We start from the raw sequence: 23,171 nt of genomic DNA, 5'->3' as shown, positions 1-23,171 counted from the left end.
CCTAGAATTTGTACACATCATTTCTCACATCCAACTGTTCAGAGTATAGGTTACTTGGCCACACCTGGACACAAAGGAAGCCACACCCACCTGCGAATTCCTGCATCACACTAGGTCAGCATCACTTACCACCTCTTGAACCAACTTATGCAAGGGAGGCTGGGAAATGTAATCTTTACTATATTGTCCTGTGCCCAGTGAAATGCCAGGGTTCACCTGCTGGAGGAAGAAAGTGAAAATGGATATGGGAGACAATTAACCATTTCTATTTACAGTGTGTACCTGTGGACATGGAAAGAAAGTGCCTATTAAGGAATAAACCTTCATAGTGGACCCAGCGCATGGATCACACTAGAGACTTGTCACATACAAAGCATAGAGGACTGAAAGGCAAAGGCACTCAGGACAAGCAAGTTTTGATTAGAAGGAAGAGTGGGGATATATGGAACCCTTCTCTAGGAAGAGCAGCTAGAGGGCACCGAAATTCTGAGGAAGTTAAAAACAGAGACATAGAAAGCTGGAAGAGAATGGTGGGAGCGGGGAGGTATCAGGACCCAAAGCAGATTCTCAAATGTGTAATATTACTGGTGGCCAATTCTTTAAGTAGCCATGCTTCTTGAATCCTTCTGCCCTAGATTCATTCCCATCTAAAAGCACATGTTGCTCAAAAGAAAGAGTTCAGCATTAAACAGAGCTGGAGTTATAGCTGTGCTCCATCATTAACTTGCAGAGAGACCCTGGACAAATTACTTAGCCTTTCTGAGCCCACTTATACATTTTTGAATCACGGTAATAATATTAACCAGCAGTGCAATTAGGTGCACAAAATGAGATGATGTATATAAAACAATTAGTACCAAGCCTGGCTCGGTGAATGGTAGATGCAATTAGTATGAAACTTTTCACCTCATAACAAGCAACTGGTCCCTCAAATAAGGAGCTTAGCCATTATGACAGGGTCATGGGATAGAAAAATGGTGCATGTGTGAGATGCTGAGAACATAAAGGACACATACCCATGTCTCACTGGCAACAATATAGCAGTCACAAAAGCAAAATATTCTTTATTTTTTAATTAATATTCTCTCCACTTGGGGAAAGCACTTTGATAGCTACAGGCATGGGAAAAGAATGCACCCTAAAGATGCGATTCCTCACATTGTACAAAAGAAGAAAACAAACCTTCATCCATGAGCTTCTATCTATGGAGCAGGATGAGGCCGGAGCTATGCACCAGATGAATAAGTAATTTCATAATTTTACATTTCACATCCAAGCTAAATAATACTCTTGGCTAAGCAATCTCAGTTTATCTTCTGGCACCATTGTTTTAAGGCAAATACTTCAACATAAATAAAATAATAATAGAAAGACTATATTAATGATAGTTCTAGGTACTCAGAGTCATTTAACTGGGATTATGGACAAGGACAGGGAAAATATACTCAAGATTGTTAACTGGAAGAGACAGAAAGGGAGAGAAGGAAGGCTGTGAGTAAAATTAGTTCATCCTGGGTCACATTTTCACTCACTCAGCATGACCATGCCACATTGTTTTTCTAAATCTTAGAAAAGTGCATGAAAGCAACATTATTACTGAGAACCATCCAAAATGTCATCCAGGCTTTTTGGAGAAATAATTGCTGCACTGCTTAGCAGGACCCATGGAGAGTACATTGAACTGGATGTGACCAATGAAGAGAGGATGGTCAATACCAATGGCTGGTTTTTAGGAAGGCAAATCTAAGAAACAATATTTAGGGCATGTTACACCAGGTCAGACCATTCAGCACCATTTGCTTCCTCTTGAATCAACAAATGTTTTCAATTAATTCCATCTCTGAAATGTATGATCCATGGAATCTCTGCATATATCTTCATCTTACTACCCTGAAGACTCTGAATTTTGAGTCCCTTTGGCCACCTGATCACTTTTCCTGAATCTCCTTTCTCCAATCCTATTCTTCTTTTTTTTTTTTTTAAGATTTGTCAGTTAGAACTAGACCGGTGCAGACATAATATGCCAAGGTTTTATATAATGATGAGACATAAATACAGTTCCTTATGTCACCATGTATGCTTTTGTCTTTGTTGACTGCAATGGTATATTGACCTTCCTCAGGAGCCATTAGAGAGAGTCCTTCTCTACTTGGACTTACTAATTCATTCATTTGCATGGCAAGTAATTCATTGTAACTTTGGACATAGGTTAGACATGGGCACTTAGCAACCTTTCATGGAACCTTGGGACAGAGTTTATTCATCCGAATTTGGGTGGCAAGACTACTTTATCTTACTGTGTTTCCTCTCTGTCAGGGTACTTATTAAAATATTTTTTAAAGACGTTCAGGTTGGAATGATAATTGGAGCATATGTGTTCCACTTCACTGCAGAAGCAGCGGAGACCTTTCAACCTTGAGCTACCCACTGGCAGCATGGGAGTAGGTGATAGGATGTCTCAGGCCAAGCTCATATAAGTAAGCTCGCACAAGTGTGTAAACAGGCAAAATCCCTTCAATATTGCAACATCATTCCCAGGCTTCTCCCAATTCAGCCTTTTCTCATCACCATAACAGCCTACATTTCATAATGAATAATGCAGAGTAATATCAAGAGAACAAATAGGGAAATTTGTGATGGTTTCCTTTGGGGTTATATCTTTCTCTCATCCAGTGAGCTTATCTTTCTCCTGGGGACCCTTGGATTCTATCCATGTGAAGTCCTAGCCAATCAGGCAATAGGCAATGAGTAGAGCACAGATCGGGATCCTTACCAACCTTTGAAGAATACCAAGTTCAGAGTCCAAAAAAAAAGAGAAACCCACAACAACTCCTGTGCTCAGCTCCACAAACCAGGAATGGCCCTACTAGGCAAAGAGATGAGTTATTTCAGTACTGTTCTGTAACAAACCACTCTAACCATAGTGGTTTACAATGGAATATTTCACGGAACTACAACAAATAATTCTAAAATTTGTATGGAACCATGAAAGACCCCAAATAGCCAAAATAATCTTAAAAAAGAAGAATAAAGCTGGAAGCATCACATTCTCTGATTTCAAGCTATACTACAAAGCTATCATAATCAAAACAGATTGTATTGGCACAAAAACAGACACATAGATCAATGGAACAGAATTGAGAGCCCAAAAATAAACCCACACATATATGGACAATTAATCTATGACAAAGGAACAAAAAACATGAAATGAAGAATGGACAGTCTCTTCAACAAATGGTGTTGGGAAAACTGGACAGCCACATGCAAAAGAATGAAACTAGACCACTATCTTACGTTATACACAAAAATTAACTCGAAATGGATTAAAGACTTGAACATAAGACCTGAAATTATAAAATTCCTGGAAGAAAACATAAACAGTAACCTCACTGACATCAGTGTTAGCAATGTTTTTGTGGATCTGATTCCAAAGGCAAGGAAAACAAAAGCAAAAATAAATAAGACTACATCAAACTAAAAAGCTTCTGTACCATGAAGGAAACCATCATCAAAACGAAAAGGCAACCTACTGAATGGGAGAATATATTTGCAAATCATATATCCAATAAGGGGTTAATATCCAAAATATATAAAGACTTATACAACTCAACAACAACCAAAAAAAACAAACAACCCGATTTTTAAAATGGGCATAGGATCTGAATAGACATTTTTCCAAAGAAGACATACAGGTGGCCAACAGGCACATCACTAGTTATCGGAGAAATGCAAATCAAAACCACAATGAGATATCACCTCACACCTGTTAGAATGGCCATTGTGGAAAAGACAAGAAATAACAAATGTTGGAGAGGGTGTGGAGAAAAGGGAACCCTCATGCACTGGTGGTGGGAATGTCAATTGGTGCAGCCACTATGGAAAACAGTATGGAGATTCCTCAAAAAATTAAAACTAGAACTACCATATGACCCAGCTATTCCACTTCTGGACACTAATTCAGAAAGATGTACGCACCCTTATGTTCATTGCCGCATTTTTTCCCATAGCCAAGGTATGGAAAAAGCCTAAGTGTCTATCAATGGATAGATGGATAAAGAAGATGTGGTGTGTGTATATCTACTCAGCCATAAAAAAGAATGAAATCCTGACATTTGCAACAATGTGGGTGGACCTTGAGGGTATTATGCTTAGCTAATAAGTCAGACAGAGAAAGACAGCTACTGTATGTTATCACTCATATATGGAATCTAAAAAACAAAAAACAAACTCATAGATACAGAGAACAGATTAATGGTTACCAGAGGGGAAAGAGGTTGGTGGTGGACAAAACGGGTGAAGGGGATCAACTGTATGCTGATGGATGGTAACTAGACTTGTGGTGGTTATCACTCTGTAGTGTAAGCAGCTGTTGAACTATAATGCTGTATTCCTGAAACTTGTATAATGATAAGTAAGTAAATACCTCATACTGGTTTAAAACAATACTTTGCTATTTCTCTCACAGTTCTGTGGGTTGACCTGACTCGCCTGTATAATTCTCACTTGGGGTCTGGTCTCTCATGCAGTCAGATGGTGGCTAGGACTGGAGTCATCGGGGGTGTATTGGGCTAGACATCCAAGAGGGCTTTTTCACTCACCTATCTGTCCTCAGTGCTCTCCACATGGTCTCTCTTTACAATAGAGTAGCCTGGAACTCTTACACCGAGTCTCAGGGCACCAAAAACAAGAAACAGAAATTTCCAGGCCTTTTAACGTCAGTCTCAAAGCTAGTACAACATCACTTCCATCATATTTCATTATTCAAAACTATCACAAGCCAGATTCAAGGGAGTGGAGAAATAGACTCTTCCTCACCAAGGGGAGGGGCCCATACTCACAGGAGGGAAGGAATTGATGGCAGCCATTCCTGCAGACAAGCTACCACCAAACAGGGAGAGAGAATTCTTTGGAACAGAAGACGTTCTCTCTGCCCAGACTGCTCTGAGAGAGGCCCCCTCCCCTGCTGCTCTTGGGTGGCCCAATGACTAAAGCAGCAAAGTAAAATTTGAGCAAATACAATTGTTTAAAATTGGGGTATAGAGGAATTAATAAACCCACACCACTCCTAGACTTCAACAGATCAAGCTGATGGAAAATAAATAAAAGATACAGAGGCTTTAATTAATCTAATAAAAATAGATTTTTGGATATTTATTTAACAGTGCACCCATCAAATAGAAAATTCACTTTATTTTTTAAATTTGTAAAAAATTACTATTACTTAGGCAACAAAGAAAACCAGAAAAAGGAGAAAAAAGTATAATTTTTACAGGCCATGTTTTCCCACCACCTTACCACAAAAAATAACAAACAAAGAAACAAACCATGCCTGGAAGTTCGCAATAAGGGATTAAACATTTGTTTAAAGCCCTTAGAAGTTTTAAAACACTCTCATAAATTACTGTTGAGTCTAAGAGGAAAGCAAAACTACAATTACTGGGTTTCTAGAAAATAATTATGATTAGAGCACCACAATAAAAATTTATGGGAATTGGAAAAAAATCATAGCCTTAATTTTTTTCGTTATTAAAATGAAAACAATGAGCTAAGCATTCAGTTAAACTTAGAAAAGAATATGAAACAAATCTACAAAAACAGAACTAAGGAATCTATGAACATAAGAACAAATTGATGAAAACCAAGCAAAAAGAGTAGAGCTGAGAAATAAGTCTTAAAAAAGAATTTCTTTGGAAGTACCAATATCATTGACAAATCTTTGAAAGTCAAAAAATGTCAGGACATGTAAATATGTATATTACTGATAATGACAAAAGAGGTATTTATCATCACAAATAAAGATATTTGTTCAGTTGTAAGAATTTCCTGTGTACAAAGTACAGGGCTATGCAAAGGATTAAAAATTCTTATGAAACGAATGATTTTCTAAGAAAGGGTAAATTATGGAAATGGACTCAAGTACAAAGCCTGAAGAGGTCAATATCTGTGGCAAAAACTTTTAAAGGCATCGAAGAACTGCACTCAAGAAAACCAGCATGTCCAGAAAGATTTTGAGAGAATTTTCTCATGCTTTTAGTGAACTAATAGCTCTTTTCTTTTATTAATTTTTATGGAATATGGTTGCTTTACAATGTTGTGTTAGCCTACACTGCACAACAAAATGAATCAGCCATAGACATACAGATATCCCCTCCCTTTTGGGCTTCCCTCCCATTTACATTACCACAGTGCATTAAGTAGAGTTCCCTGTGCCATACAGTATGTTCCCATCAGTTGTCTATTTTATACATAGTATAAAATGTATACTATGTATATGTATACAATGTATATGTGTCAATCTGAACTAACAACTCTTAAGCTATTTCACAAATAAAGAACATGTGCAAAAGATGAAAATCTTCCCAATTCCTTTTGTGAAAGTTAGCATTTCCTTGATGACAAAAAGAGCAACAAAAGAAAAGTGGCCCATCTCACATATGAAATTGGGTGCAAAGATCCTAAATCAAAGATTAACAATTGATTCTAGAACTTTTCAGAAGTTATTTTAGAAATGTGAGGATAGTTAGAAATTAAATAGACTCACGCCCAATAAGGAATTTAATAACTGCATTTGGTATTTCCATGTCACAGAAGATTATGCAACCATTGAAAATCATATTGAAAATGGTAAGGGAGGGACTTCCCTGGTGGTCCAGGGGTTAAAAACCCTCCTCCCAGTGCAGGGGATATAGGTTCGATCCCTGGTTGGGGAACTAAGATCCCACATGCCATGGGGCAACTAAGCCCGCTTGCTGCAACTACTGAGCCCGCACGCTCTGGAGCCCGTGCGCCACTACTAGAGAGAAGCCCGTGCGCCGCAACGAAGAACCTGCTTGCCGCAATGAAAGATCACGCGTGCCGCAACTAAGACCTGATGCAGCCAAATAAATAAATAAACTGCTGGAAAACATAAAATCTATTTAAAAAAATACAAATGCCATCGGAGAAATGGTCACAGCATTTTATTAAAAAACTTTGATACAGGATGATCCCATTTTTGTACATATACGGGCCACTCTGTGTGTGTGTTGGGGGGTGGAGGTGGGTGGGGATGTGATCTGAAAGAACGAGCACAAAATGTTAACTCTCTGAGTGTAATCATTGAAATTCTTCCCTCCTCCTCTTCTCCCTCCTTCCTTTGTGCATTTTCCAAATTTTCCACAAAGAAAATGTAGAACTTTGTAATCAGATTAAAAAGGGGAAATTTTGCTCTTAAATAAGTCTTATCTCAATAGTAGTTCTTAACAAACCCTGTGTTTACAAGTGTCCCACTAAAGATGTGCCATTTTTATTTCTACCCTTTCATTTTTCTAGTTTCCTCTTGTTACCAAATATTTCCTTCATGCTTTCATCTTACCCTCAATTTTGGCATCCAAAGAAGTTATTATGGAGAGCAGGCCAGCGTGTGTGTCAGCAAAATGAATCAAATAACTAAAGGAATTGACCTTGGATCCTTTTCCATGAAGAGCACATAAAAGGCAGACTATTATATGAGATTTATAGACAGGGCAAGTGTGTGGTGGAGAAAAGGGAGCCGAGAAGGATTCTGGCGTCACCACTCACAACACACCCTTCTCTTTGCCCTCAGTTCTGGCTTTGGGAAAGAGGAAGAAGGCAAGACAGCTGTCTCTGTGCCACTTTGTCCCTGTCCTAGACTTGGGCCTATGAATGAATGCTGTTAAATGAATAGCCAGAGTATGGTGTCTTCATTTCAAGTGATGGACCAAAGCTGAAGTGTGTGGTTCAAAAAAAAACACAGCATGGAATGGCAGAAAGAAATACCAAGGGAGCAGGGCTGATTTGTGCTGAGGAACTTGGATATTTTCCTGTAGAAGGTGGGGAGGGGAGACATTGAAGAATTTAAGCAGGAAGACAACATTGAGTGTGTGTCTATGTCTCTGCATATATATATGTAAATTTTTATATATACAGGCATATATACATCTTATATATACTTCTATGTATCCATGTGCATGCAAACGTGTATATCTATGTGCACACATTTTATTTATGTATGTGTGTACATATATACATTTTATATGGAAACCAAAATATCACTGGAAAAGAGAAAGGCTGAAAGCAGGAAGACTGGTATACTTAGAAGATGCAGAGGATGAGCAACAGCGAGGGTGTGGCAGAATGAATGGAGAGGAAAGATCTCTAAGGGAAAGAATCAGAACCCTGCTTCCCCCCGATTGTGGCAGAAGATGGCCACCCCCCAGTTTCCACTTACATCCCCTCTATTCAAGGGATCAACCCTAACTGACTGACCACCTGCAAACTCAGTCATAATTCCAAACTCCCAGAAGAGAGAATCTGACCAGTCTACCTCAGATTAGGCGTTCAACCCCTGGTCCGGTCAACTATAGCCAAGGCCAGTGTCACAGAACACAAATACGGTTGCTGAGATCCATTTATCTGTGGGATGTTTGACTGCTGTCCAACTCCACCTCTGGACTATATTCCTCCTGAAGGCCGGGAATGTGTTTGGTTGCTCAGCGCTGTCTGTGGCACCTTATAAGGTGTCCAGGACATAGTTGGCACTCAAAAACCATTTGTCAAAAGGATGAATGCACAAATGACTTAACAAATGAAGAGAAGAATCAGACAGAAGAAACAGCATGATGGAGTCATCCTATCCAGCCCTCCATCCGTTCATTGTTCATGTGTCTCATTTATCACCAGAGCACCTACTTCAGCAGAATTACGTCAGTTGCTTCAACACGTCAATGAGCTTTTGTGGTCTAGCTTGAGAACCAACCCCCATTTACAAGAGTGATGTAAGTTAGAAATGATGCTCCTAATTCTAAACAACTGACATAAAACAAACTTTGGAAACCGAATCCATTTGACATGAGAAATACCTCCAAACAAGACAATCAAGGGGAGAACTAGGCCAGAGAGTAAAGGTATTTGTCAGAAGAAACTTGGCAGACCTGTTCTTCTTTTTCCATCTGACGATTTTCATATTCTTCCTGTGAAATCCAATTTCCTTAAGTGACCTCTGTTCATAGGAAACTATTTGGTTTAATCTGTGGAAGCCATGGCATATTTTTAACCACCTCTGTAGGCCAGCTCCCTCTCCATTGAGTGTGCCTGATACCCAAACAGATGTTTTATAACAGCACACATGAGCTCACCACTGGCGAGTCTTTTGCACGCAATCAGCCCTCAGCTCTTCTCACATTTCCCCTATCATCCCACAAACCCAAATTCAGAACTCACAGGCAAGCTTGAATCCTTACCATGGTAACAAAAGAGCAGAACATGGAGAATCCAATTTTGAATTTTCACCTTATTAATGTTTTGTAAATCTGATGGCCAGCTGGAAAATATGCAATACAAAGAGTTAGCCAAACTAAGTAGTATATAAAATGATGTGCAGGGCTTCCCTGGTGATGCAGTGGTTAAGAATCTGCCTGCCAATGCAGGGGACACAGGTTCGAGCCCTGGTCCAGGAAGATCCCACATGCCGTGGAGCAACTAAGCCCGTGTGCCGCAACTACTGAGCCTGCGCTCTAGAGCCCGCAAGCCACAACTACTGAAGCCCGCACGCCTAGAGCCCGTGCTCCACAACAAGAGAAGCCACCACAATGAGAAGCCCATGCACCACAACGAAGAGTAGCCCCCGCTCACTGCAACTAGAGAAAGCCCACGCGCAGCAACAGAGACCCAACACAGCCAAAAATAAATAAATTTGTTTAAAAAAAAAAAACAGATGTGCAAACTGGCTGCCCCCAAAGAATTCAGATTAAAGTATCCAAGTTAAAGGGTTCCAAAGCAATTTGAATTCTGATAGAATTTTAAAATATTGGGGCTGAAGGGTCCTTGGTCTAGCTAGCACAACAATTTTGTATCAGATGAAGATGAAGAAGCTGAGACCCACAGAGAGAAAGAGACTTAGGGTTTCACACACTAGAGGCAGAACTGGAGGTAGAAGTCTGCCTCCCGGCCCAGACCCACAGGGCAGACAGACCACAGTCCCACACCCCCAGTTTCCTGACTGTTCTCCTTGGATCATCAGTGTCTGCAGTTCAAAGCTGGGAAGAAGCCAGAACCTGGTCAATAAGATCTTTCATCCTGACTACACCATGATCGTTTCAAAGTGTGTCCCCTCCAGTTTAGATAAAGAGTTTTGTTGAAGAACAACTTCCTTTGATAAATCAATAAAAAGTAACCCAAAACAGTATTTTTGAAGGTAACATGTCAACACTTCAAGTGTGGAAATCAAGGGGAGCACACAGGATTCTCGCCACCCCTGCCCTAAGGGTCTAGGGAATGGTCCAAAGAGACCATCAGGGGATGACTGAGGAGATGTAAACACACAGCCGTGAGTTCATGAACCTTTGATCCTCTGAGAACCTAAACCTGCAGGGAAAGTCTGAGCTTCCTATGAAGGCTTGTTCCACCTCAGAGACCCTCAAAGGTGTGAGCAGTATTCTTTGAGTGCCAACTTAAACTCGAACCTACTGCTGCTATGAAGATCTCAAAAGGAGAAGACCCAGATGGTGCCTCAGAAATAATGCCCCAGCCATTGGGGAACAAGGTTTATATTGAGAAGACTACCAAGTGGCAGAGTATAGTCTTCATTAAACAGATATTTGTGGAGAGCTTAGGTTGGGCTAGGGTGGACATCCCGCAACAAAGAACAAGAATTTAATTGAAAAATGTAAGCAAGGACCAGATCACAGATAGCATATGCTATCGGAGGGAGACATTTGCATTTTATTTTAAAGATCATTGGGAGCCATTGAAAGATGTTGACCTGGGGAGTGAACTGACCAGACTTACGTTCTGGAAAGATCTCTTGATCTCTTGATCTGATCTCTTGATCAGATCTGTGTTAAGAGCTGATGGATTGTGGCCAAGAGCCACACTGTGTCTTACCGTCCACAAGTGCTTCACGGCATTATTTGCACTTTTAGCCTGTGTTCAGGATAATACCGTAAAAAGGGGGGGAGGAGAGCCTAAAGCAAGCAGAGCTAGGTTTTAATCCCGTTTCTACAGTTTACCAGCTGTGTGGTCTTGGGCACGTTATTTAAATAGGTCTGAGCCCTCAATCTCCTTTCTGTACAATGAAAATAATAATACTTAGCTCATGGGGTTTTGATAATAAAGTGGATGATGTGCCTGGACATTTCTAATAATCCTCCCAACACCATCAGATTCAACCAAATCAAAATGGCATTTTTCAGCCCAGGAGGAACGTCACCTAGCATCCTGCTAAGCCTCCACTTAGCAAGAGATATTGTTGCATTTTCTTCTTAAAATTTAATCAGGACATTTTGTTGCTAATGTGTGAAAATAATTGACATATATACTTTGTAAATGAGCAGTGAGGTAAACTGAGGTCAAAGCCGAATATTGGATCTGAACCAAGCCACCCAAAAACAATACTGCAAAGAATTAAACTGGTTACAAGGACCAGCGTAGGAACTAAGTGCTCTAATTGTCCTAGCAAACTCTTAACCAAACACTGGTGCAGATTTGCTGGCATGTGTGACACTGAGAACATCTGGCCTTTCAATTATCCTCTCGCAAGCAAAAAATGATGTCGTGTAAACTGATCTTAAAGCCAGCTACATGGTCTAAGTGTTACAGTGTTTGTGTTGGCTCCTTTGGCTCCCGGTTTTAAGAACTTAATTTGTAGCCACACCCCTCCCTGAAGTCCTAATTGCGTCTTGCTGTAACTGACCCCAGGGATTTGTTTATGCAGTGTCCGCATCTTCTTTTAAGTATGTGTAAATGCATCACTAGTCAACTGTGTGTCCTGTAAGAAGAAGTTACAGGAGTGATGCAGCAACGGGAGGACAGAAGAAGGTGTGGAAGAGAGCCGGCTCTGGGAGCTGCTCTGGTCATGTGTCCAATGCTACAGTTTTTTTCCCTGTATACAAGTTTTATTCTAGAAGCCAGGTGAGGAGTGTAGAGGTTCTAGCCTGCAGCTCTCCTAGAAGGCACTGAACTAGCCAGTCTGAGCATGTTTCCCCACCCAGACTCAACTTCACTTACCAAACACAATGTGCCAGGCACTGTTCCAAGCCCTTCAAGAAAACTGGTTAAGTTAATCATCTTGACTGTGAGTGGCAGGTGCTGTATTCTCCCCAGCCTACATCTCACAGTGGGGTGTGACTCAGGGGGGCGTGGCAGAGGCTGTGAGCTTGCCCCCGCCCCTCTGGCTCTGGGCTGCTATGCTGGGCTCGAATGTGCTAGATCTGTAATGAACCACAGCCTGTGCTCTGCAGCAGGTGCCCGTGGGGCACCCCTGGGGTGTAACTGACTACACGAAGGGGCGCTCTCTGCCTGTCTCCCACCCCGCCCCAGCCCTGTCCTTCAGCTGCTGTGGCCAAGAGGCTGTGATGGCAGCTGGGGAGGGGCTGACCGAGGAAGGTCTTTCTCCATCTCACTCCCATCGCCCCCCCCCCCACCCCCACCCCTGCCCGTTTTTACTCCATCTTTAGCTGACAGATGTGAGAGATCATCTTTTGTTCCGTGGATCCTTTCAAATCTTTCTGAAGACATTTAGAAATTCTACTCTGGTTTAGGAACAGAAGAAGCCTGGCAGCTCCTGATTTTGTCTCCAGTAAAAACATTAGAGTTATAATTGTGTGAAATAATTAAACTGGCCTCTGAGATAATTCACCTGCTCTCTTGCCCCAGCTCACCATCACTGATCCCTAAAGGGAGGGAGAGAACAGTGGGATGACCAGCCCTAAAGGAAATCTGAAGCCACGTGGGGACTTGACTCCAGGCACCAGCAGCTCCTTCCCCAGGATCGGAATTTTTCCTTCATCTTTAAAGGAAATGGGCCTCTTGGTCTGACTGGGCATATCTAGGAATGAAGGGCAGAACATGTAGTACAGTAAATCCCAACTCTGAGTTGTCCGTTACAGGAACTTATCACAGATGGTAATCGTTAGGACATTCACATCTTGAAAGAAAGAGCTTTATCCAGGATCATAAATAAACCGTAACCGAGGCTTAGATTTATAAAGCTGTAAAAGAGGGCTGCTTGGACAAACGGGAATTCACAGTACTGGGTCACAAAATTGACTTAACCTGTGAAAGTCTGACCATGAGCTGGGAGTTCTGGGCAATGCAATGAGAAGAAGTTGGTTCCTAAACCAACAGTGGAGCACAAAACAAGACCACTGCCTTCCAGAAGTTTCTCACCTAGTCAGGGAGCCAAGGCATTTACAGATACAGCAGTTATCGTATGCAGGCTTCGGTGTGTGGCGTAGACTGTAGCTAGGAAACTCAGGGAGGGAAGCAAGAGGTGAGTGGAAGCAGGAGTCTTCAGGGAAAGATGTGTGGAGGAAAAGGGACTTGACTCAGGGCTGGAAGGATGGATGGGGTGTACACGTGTGAGGAAAGCTTTGCTCAGGGCCCCGCCAGCTCCCACAAACATTCGCCGTGCCCCTGCCGTGACACTCCCCAAGCCAAGTCTCAAATCACACACACACTTGTATTTCCCTCTTGTCCTTCAGGTAACTGAAGGGCCCCTCAGGCCCTTCCTCAATAGGCCTGGAAAGGGAAACTGTGGCCCCTCTGGACACATCCCATCCGGTTTGGCCACCACAGGATGGGCGTCCATCCTGAAGAATGAAGCCAGGAAAAATGCTGTACTCCCTCCTCGGCCCCAGTATAATGCTTGTATCGGGTTGAAATGAACAGGAGAGGAGAAAGGGACAGGGCAGCCTCAGAGAGGGTGGCCCCGATTCTGTCAGCATCCAGGACACACAGTAGAGAGAAGAAGAAGATGCCCCCATAGGCATGGGAAGTTTGGAAAAAGGCCAGGACCCCACAAGGCTGGCCGGTACCCTGCCCAGGCAAGAAGGGGAGGGTCGAATGGGAAAGGTGAGGGGGGTCCACACACCAGAAGGAGAACATCGTGACAGGGAGAGCCCCTGTGCCCCCGTCCCTTGCAGAGCCCAATGTTGGGTGAAAGGCTCCCAAGTGCCTGTTGAGACTAGAGGTATCTGTTGGGGGGCAGGGCTGGGGGGCCTGTGATTCTGGAGAGCAAAGAGGAGGTGCCCCAGGGGAGAGAGGGCTACCTAGGGCTGGCTTCATATTCTGGAATTCGAAGAGGCTACTGTAGGGGTTCCAGGTGTCTACTCTGCATTATCTAGTCAGGTACCCGGGAAGGGTGGGGGAAAAGCTGGATTCAGGGTAGATGCCTGCTTTGCAACAAAAGGTCCCCAGGTTGTATTTCTTAAGAACCTAAGGGCACCTGGGCAGGTGCAGCAGCAGCTGGAAGAAGAGGGATTCCCCAGGGAAAACAAAAAAGCAGGATAAACTGTTCATGTCAGAGCTCTGGGGAAGGCAGGGGCTTGGAGCGGGAGGCTGTATCTACTGGTGACAACAGCCCCACCTCTTCCTAGTTGTGATTTAACCTTTCTGAGCCTCAACGTCCTCATCTATGAAATGGAACAACTGGTAATAATACCTGCCTGGCAAGGCTGTTGAGGAGATTAAATTCAATGACCTCTGTACTCACCTTGACCCTGTGTGTCCAGTTAAGGTCAGTCCCCTTCTCTTCCGCCTCCTTGAGAGAGAGAGACTCGGTGAAAAATGAAATTGAACAAATAATTTTGCAACACAGTAAGCCCAGAAGAAGGGAACGAGGAGCTTATTTGTTGTCAAGTTCTGTTGTAATGCTCTACTGAGCGCACGGACATAAACATGGCGTCTGCTTTCCACATATTTCTTTCAGGCTGCCCCCCTCCTGCACACTGCCACCTGCCCTGTTGTAAGGCCCCAGCAAGCATCAGCTCATGTTTCCTTCTCTCTGATTCTCTTCCAGGGGCGCTGTATCAACTTCACCAGAGTCAAGAACAATCCGCCTGCCAAGTACCCCCTGAACAATGCCTACCACACCACCTCACCGCCTCCTGCCCCCATCTACACCCCGCCACCCCCTGCTCCCCATTGCCCTCCCCCACCCCCCAGTGCCCCCACCCCTCCAATTCCATCCCCACCTTCCATCCTCCCCCCTCCCCCTCAGGCTCCCCCTCCCAACAGGGCACCACCCCCCTCCCGACCACCTCCTAGGCCCTCTGTCTAGAACCCACAGTTCATGCTCTGGGTTCTCTCAGAAACTTCGGGGAGGAGGCTCCTCTGTGCTGTTAGAACAAGTCTTTCCAGTTAAAGGGGGCTTCCACTTTGGAAATGAGTGGTGATAAAGCCCACTGAGGTTCACACACTTTAAAAATTGGTTTGTGACACCAGTACACCGACAATTGTGATCAGAGGAAAGAAATCGAAATTTTGAATTGCCTGAAAACAAACAATGAGGCAACTACAGTCACAATTATAGCCAGCCAGCCATCACCTCTAGAAGGTTCCAGAGACACTGAAACTGCTGAGATGCTCTAAATGGGATTGTGTCTCATGGAGATCAATAAGAAAATCATTTCTCTGAGGGTGAAATGCAGAGTCAGATAAGAAATAACATTGCTGGGTTGCTAAATGCTGCCTTCCCTCTTTCACTCCACCTCCATCACTTGATCCTGGACCCTTGGCCTAGGGACCAAGGAAGCCTCACCTCTATGTGCCACCCAGGAAGGTCGAGACCCTTTGCCTACATCTTTGGGGAAAGATTGGGGTCCCCATCGTGGCAAGAAACTCAACATCATACAGGTATCCAAAAGCATGTTCTGGGATTTGCAGAGGAGTGAAAAGATATGCCTTATTTTCCTTCCAAATTCTCCCAGTTTCCAAGTGAGGAAGAGGGCGGTTGTTTACTGAAGGAAAAGGTATGTTACCATGTTGCTGTGTAAGTGAAATCAGGTGTGTGCACTGACGGGCGAGTACTGATGGGAGCATCAGACAGTTTCTAAAACCCACAGGCCATCAGCAGCTGGAGGTGGCTGGCTTTGGCCCAACATGGCCCCTAAATCAACAGACAACGGCATCGTCAAAGAGCAACTTGTTAATGCCTCATGTTAAAAAATCAAGATTTGGCTTCGATTTAAATCACTTGAGATACGAAGAAGTGATTGATCCTATTTTCCAGAGACAAACATTAGTTGATCTTCCCAAAATGGCATCACTAGCACCTACCACACAATTTCACTGATTTTGTTTTTCTTTCTCGGTGAGGTTGTGCACCAGAGACTTTTAGATAGAGCTGAGAGACAATAGTCCTGACATACTAAGGAATTTATCCCAAAAAAAGCATGTGTTTGTGGATACAAATATATTTCTCCTTGGCTTTTCAACATACTCACAAATATTATCAGCTGCCTGAAATTCCCACCATGCCTGGGAATCACTCCACTCCTCCAAGTCTTTCTGAATCTGCTATCACCAGTAAGCTCTATAATCACTTTCTAAACATTAGGCTTCATCACCCAAGGGTGAAAACAGAGGCCACTGTTTAGGGCCTCCTGCACCAGCCTGTTCAAAATTACCTCCCCCTCCAACTTTCCACGGGTCTTAAAATTCCACTCCCAAAACCCTTAAATCTTTTCAGGAATGAAGCAGAATATAAAGTAAATGCAAACTTAGTGCTTTGGGCTGTGGTCTCCGAAGATCCTTCAAAAACCCATCAAGCCAGGCTCATTCTTTCATCTTACTTAGAACAGAGACATAGGACCTAGCATGCATTCCATACACACCAATGCTTGTAGCCATGGCAGACATTGCTAATCAATCACAGCACCATCTTCCATGGACCCCAATGATTTCTACACAATCCTCAAATCATAATTCCAAAGAGCCACCACTAATCAGTCAAAATTGAGACATAAATGATCCCTAATTGCCATCTCAACTTTAGAAAGCAAAAGCAAACAAGGATTGTGTGGGGGAATGGGGAAACCCTTGGGCATAAAAGGTACAGTCAGTGGAGAATAGATCTAGGCAGAGTGCCCTAGTCGGGGTCCACAGGCACTAAATCTGCATTGCCAACACCAAATTGACACTTCCCCAAGCATACCTCAGACCTGCCCTTCTCCCAGCCTGCCGCTGCCAGAGACTCTCCCAGCTTCCTCATAGAGCTAAAATCAGAGATAGTTTCCAGGGCTTATGAAAGCAACCTCCCTCCCTTGCCCCCCAACCTGGCCCATATTGTCTATTTTTAGAACATTAGGTTTCTTCTTGAGTATAGTCCTCCATGAAGCAGGTGTCAGAATTTCTTGGCCACCTGCAGTGACAATGCTGGACTCCAGAGAACCATTCCATAAGCGAATGGGTTCCCCAGGCTCACAGCGTAGAGGCGTTGAGCCCCTGGCCACTGTTTTGACTGCTGGCGGTACAAAACAGTCCACCCCACACCACTGCTGCATGGCTCACTGCGGCCATCAGGAAGTTCAAACCAAGATGTTGACATTGTTGTGCATCAAGATGGCAGGCATCAGGTGAGAATGCAACATTCAGGATCCCAACTGCACATCAGTCAGAAGCCCTGTGCAGTTTCCAAGATGTTGTTTTGGTGAACTTTTAGATGAAATAGGGAACTGCGAATATATGATGACTTTGAAGAGGATTAGCAGGGTTTGTCCTTAAAAGGGACTCTTCACGTCAACCCCAGTCATTTAGAATTACAGTGGAGAAGGAGAAACCTCTATACTGTATGAACAAGGTAATATTTTAATAGTAGGCTATTACAGGCAGCAAAATTCTTTAACTGGTTTATAAAATCTGTCCAAACTTGTGTCAGTCCCTGTAAAAGGTAGCAGACATATGATTGTGATTAGGAAACTGCACAAAATTATTTTCTCAACCCTCATGTTATTGTCCTCCTGAAGTTTTTTTTAATTAAAGCCAACTTTTTGTTGTATATATTCATATTCCATGTGTTAGATGGAAGCATTTCCTATCCAGTGTGAATAAAAGGAACAGTTGTAGTAAATTATTATAAGGCCAATGATATTTCATGGCAGGTTATTCTACCAAGCTGTGCTTGTTGGTTTTTCCCATGACTGTATTGCTTTTATAAATGTACAAATAGTTACTTAAATGACGAGACCCTTGTTTGCACAGCATTAATAAAACCTTGAGTGGTTACCTCTGTTGACGACCAGCTCACAAACAGCTTCTGTCCTGGAGCTTGGCCCATACTCCAGTAAGACACAAGGTCTCTCTTTTACCAAGGTCAAGAACAGAGCTAGTGGACATATTAATTAATAGTCTTGGATATCTGGCCATGGATAACCTCATTATAAATATCACTAGAATGAGCAGAGATAATCTGGAAGTCTCATATATACTAAAGTCCAAACACTGTGTCAGATGAGGGAAATCCATCCAAGAACTAGAAAAACGTAATGATGAGATAATGAGCAACAATTTCAGCCCAGTGCCAACTCAATAAAAAACAATTAATGCTGTGTAAAAGTGGGTTGAATTAGTTTGCAAACTATATAAAGATATATGCCATAAAAAGCCTATTAATGCACACCAGATGGGAATGGGATGTTCTAGTCAATTGTGTTTTCTAGTTATCTGAACTCTACTATATTATCATACTTGGATAAGCAATTTAAAAGAATTAGAATATGATTTTTTAAATACACTTAACATTAAACTCTTCTAATTCTTTCTTCTATCTGTGATAATTCCTAAGACAGTATGGATCTTCAGTGCCTCTGAGTCAGTGTTATAAAAATCAGTTATTGCTGTACCTGCTATAGGAGACTGGGCTAAATGTGTACAATGACAAACCCTGGAAGTTGCTTTTTTAAAAAAAATAATAAATTCTTAAAATTAACTCTTTTCCTAGTTGTGTCTTTGTTATGAAAATGAGGTGTAGGTTGTTCAAGTGCTTAACATCCTGATCATAAAAATGGCGATCACTCTGCAGATTAAATTATATTGCTCAAATTATTTTGTGCCCTCCAATAAACTCTTCACTGTCTTGATTACTCTCATTTCTTCTTTAGCTGTCCAACGTTCAACATACTCTTTATTTTTAGCAACAGTTTTAGATTTTAAAAAGTAACCCATGCTGGGCTTCCCTGGTGGTGCAGTGGTTAAGAATCCGCCTGCCAATGCAGTGGGCATGGGTTCGAGCCCTGGTCCGGGAAGATCCCACATGCTGCGGAGCAGCTAAGCCCACACGCCACAACTACTGAGCCTGCACTCTAGAGCCCGCGAGCCACAACTACTGAACCCGTGTGCCACAACTACTGAAGCCCACATGCCTAGAGCCCATGCTCCACAACAAGAGAAGCCACTGCAGTGAGAAGTCTGTGCACCACAATGAAGAGTAGCCCCCACTCACCGCAACTAGAGAAAGCCCGCACGCAGCAACGAAGACCCAACACAGCCCAAAATAAATAAATAAAATTAATTAATTTAAAAAAAATTTTTTTAACTTTTAATTAAAAAAAAAAAGTAACCCATGCTAAATGAAACAATGAAGTAAAAGTAGAGATATAGAAGCACACAGGAAAAAAAATAAATGTAGTGTATCAGTCAGGATTGTGTTTGGCTGCCTGTAACAGAAATGTGGCTATGATTGATTTGACTCACAGAACAAGGGCTCTAGAGGTTTGCTATCTGCTTAAGAAACCAGACAGTGTCATAGACAGTGCTGCAATAAATACCTTTCTATCTATATATACTTCAAAATGTTTTTGTTATTTCTGCACCTTATTCTCCTTAGCGGTTTCCATTCAGCTCCTCCTCCTCATATTTTTTGTAGGTAAAAGAGTATTAGTTCCTGAATCTGTTTCTTTAAAGAGTACTAGTTCCTGAATCTGTTTCTTTACAAGTCCTCATTAAGCCTTGAGTTCATCTTAATTGGAATAAAACCATCTGAAAACAGAAAATCACGCCACAATTTCTTTCCAAGATTTCATTAGTATTCTATTTAAATAGCATTTTGGGCACATGCAAGTTTTTAAATTACATTCTTCATTAAATCATTTTGAGAAAACTGGCTTGAAATTTGGAAGGAAAAAGAGAAGTTGGAGCCCTACCTCACTCCTTCCACCAAAATAAATTCCAGCTGTATTTAATTTAAGTGTAACAAATAAAACCAAGAAAGTACTAGAAGTAGTACTTTCTGTATGGTATAAAGAATTTTTAAATCTTATATATTGTTTGACTTGCCAAACAAATTTCTTATAAAATCATTTCAATGATTGAGCACTGAATGCTGAGTAGTGCTCCAATGCATTATGTTGAATAAACAAAGGAACCAACAGGAATAAGATCATTGATCAAGTGCTGACTGTGAACTGGAGCGGGAGATCCAAAATTATTCACCACTAAATCCAATTTTCTATCTTCAGATAAATATGTGTTTCCCTGAAGTCTCACTTAGGTATAGAACAATCAATATAACACTTTGTCCATTTAATACATTGTAAACAATGTTACTTACAATTATCAAACATTTTGTATTAAGCCATAGAGTTGGCATATGCAAAACAGATGAAGTTATTCTGTTTACAGAATACAATTGTACAATTGTATTGTACCCCATGAGAAAGCCCATGCACAGCAACGAAGACCCAATGCAGCCAAAAATTAATTAATTAATTAATTAAAATTTTTTAAAAGTACACGAAACATTGTCACTAAGAGTACAGGAAACATTTCATTTTCTTCTGAAAGAGAAGTCATAAGACAGGAGACCTATCAGCCACCCATCACTGACACTTTCAAGCACTTTGGAGTTGCTGCCAAGATAGTGGAGTAGGAAGACCCTGAGTTCACCTTCTCCCATTGGGCACACCAAAATTACAACTATTTACTGAGCAACTATCAATGAGAATAACCTGAACACTAGCAGAAAAGATTTTCTGCAACTGAAGATATAAAGAAGGAACCGCAATGACATTGGTAGTGGGAGCAAAGATGCAGTATGGTCAAGACCCACACCCCTGGGTAAATGACCCACAAACGGGAGGATAATTACAATTGCAGAAGTTCTCCCAAAAGGAATGAGGATTCCAAGCCCCAGGGGTCCTGCACCAGGAAGACAAGCCCCCAGAATGTCTGGCTTTGAAGGCCAGTGGGACTTGCTTAAGGGAGAGCCAGAGACTCTGCTCTTAAAGGGCACATGCAAAATCACACATGCTCTGAGACCCAGTGCAGAGTCAGTAATTTGAAAGGACCCTGGGTCAGACCCACTTACTGATCTTGGAGAGGCTCCCAGAGAGGCAAGAGCCAAAAGGAACACCCCCTGAGGACATAGATGCTGGCAGCTGTCATTTCTGAGAGCTCATTTTACCACATGACCCTGGTGCTGCCAAGCACCATTTTGGAGTCTTCCTCTAGCCCATTGGTACCAAGGGCTTACCCACTCACCAGCTGGTCAGCAGCAGTCCCAGGACCCCCCAGGCTGAGAGGCCAGTAATATAGGAACTAAGCCCTGCCCAGAAGCAGGCCAGGCACAAGCCCCAGATACCCTTGTCCATGCAACCAGCCACACCAAGATTTAGCCCCACAAACCAGCAGGTTGGCAGCCCCTGCATGAGTCAGGTTCCAGCAACAAATGATGTCAGGGATCAGCTCCATCTACCAGCTGCCTGCAGTAGTGGGTCCCATCATAATAGAAGGGCCCAGCAGCCTACAAAGGGTCACCCCTAAAGCATATAGCTCTGGTGACCAGAGAGGAGTATGCTGCCAGGCCCCATAGGACATCTGTTAAATAAGATCACTTCTCCAAGATCAGGAAGCATAACCAACATACCTAATACATAGAAATAGAGAATTAGGCAAAATGAAGGAACAGATGAATATATTCCAAATTAAGGAACAAGATAAAACCCCAAAAGAAGAACATAGTGAACTGTAGATAAACAATCTACCTGAGAAAGAGTTCAAGGTAACAATCATAAAGATGTTTAATGAACTTGGGAGAAAAATGGATGAACACAGTGAGAAGTTTAACAAAGAGTTAGAAAATATAAAGAAGAACCAAACAGAGCTGAAGAATACAATAACTGAAGTAAAAATACACTAGAAGGAATCAACAGTAGACTAGCTGATACAGAGGAATACACTAGCAAACTGGAAGACAGACTAGTTGAAATCACCAAAGCTGAACAGAAAAAAGAATTTTAAAACATGAGTATAGTATAAAAGACCTCTGGGATAACATAAAGCATAGTAACAGTCACATTACAGGGGTACCAGAATGAAAAGAGAGAGAAAAAAGGGCAGATAACTTATTTGAATAAATGATAGCTGAAAACGTCCTTAATCTGGGAAAGGGAACATTCATATCCAGCAAGCACAGAATATCCCCAAAAAGATGAATTCAAAGAGATCCACACCAAGACACATTGTAATTAAAATGGCAAAAATTAAAGATAAAGAGAAAATCATAAAAGCAGCAAGGGAAAAGCAACAAGGTATGTACAGGGGAACTCCCATAAGGCTATCAGCTGACTTTTCAGCAGAAACCCTGTAGTCCAGAAGGGAGTGGCATGATATATTTAAAGAGATGGAAGGGAAAAGCCTACAACCAAGAATCCTCTACATGACAAGGCTGTCATTCAGATCTGAAGGAGCGATAAATAGTTTTACGGACAAGCAAAAGCTAACCGAGTTTAGCACCACTAAACCAACTTTACAAATATGTTAAAGGATGATTGCTTTGGTAGCACATATACTAAAATTTGAATGATACAGAGAAGATTAGCATGGCCTCTGAGAAAGGATGACATGCAAATTCATCAAGCGTTCCATATTTATATGAGATCAAAAACACAAAATATGGGGGAAAGGAGTAAAAAATGTAGATCTTTTAGAATGTGTTTGATCTTAAATGACTACCATTTAAAACAAGTAGATATAGTTATAGGTCAACATATATGAACCCCATCATAGCCACAAATCAAAAACCTACAACAGATTCACAAAAACTAGAGAGAAAGGAACAGAAGCATACCACTAAAAGTCATCAACAATGTTGTAAATCAACTATACTCCAATAAAAATTTAAAAAAATAAATAAAATAAAAAGGAAAGTCATCAAAACACAAGGGAAGAAACTAAAAGAAGTACAAAACAATCAGAAAACAAGTAAGAAAATGGCAATATGTATGTACCTATCAATAAACACCTTAAATGTCAATAGACTAAATGCTCCAATCAAAAGATTTAGTGTGGCTGACTGGATTAAAAACAAGATCCATATATATGCTGCTTACAGAGATTCATTTCAGAGCTAAAGACACACAGACTGAAAGCAAGAACGTGGGAAAAAAAAGATATTT

General features: G+C 41.9%; 1 protein-coding gene and 1 non-coding gene across 2 annotated transcripts in view; both read left to right on the top strand.

Annotated features, from left to right (window-relative positions):
- Nucleotides 1-18,700, top strand: part of ANTXR1 (ANTXR cell adhesion molecule 1) — a 241,307-nt gene extending 222,607 nt beyond the window's left edge. The window contains exon 18 of the mRNA XM_036873557.1: nt 14,798-18,700. Coding sequence (XP_036729452.1) covers nt 14,798-15,058 — 261 coding nt within the window. The 3' untranslated portion in view covers nt 15,059-18,700. The remainder of the gene's footprint in view (nt 1-14,797) is intronic.
- A 3,844-nt stretch (nt 18,701-22,544) lies between these two features.
- Nucleotides 22,545-22,647, top strand: LOC118906549. The gene has a single exon (XR_005022530.1). It is a non-coding gene; the product is annotated as a U6 spliceosomal RNA (small nuclear RNA).
- The last annotated feature ends 524 nt before the right edge of the window (nt 22,648-23,171 follow it).

The sequence above is a fragment of the Balaenoptera musculus genome, chromosome 13 (genome assembly GCF_009873245.2).
Source record: "Balaenoptera musculus isolate JJ_BM4_2016_0621 chromosome 13, mBalMus1.pri.v3, whole genome shotgun sequence".
NCBI classification, from domain to species: Eukaryota; Metazoa; Chordata; class Mammalia; order Artiodactyla; family Balaenopteridae; genus Balaenoptera; species Balaenoptera musculus.
The sequence above is the reverse complement of the archived record's forward strand: the minus strand, read 5'-3'. Positions and strand labels throughout refer to the sequence as shown.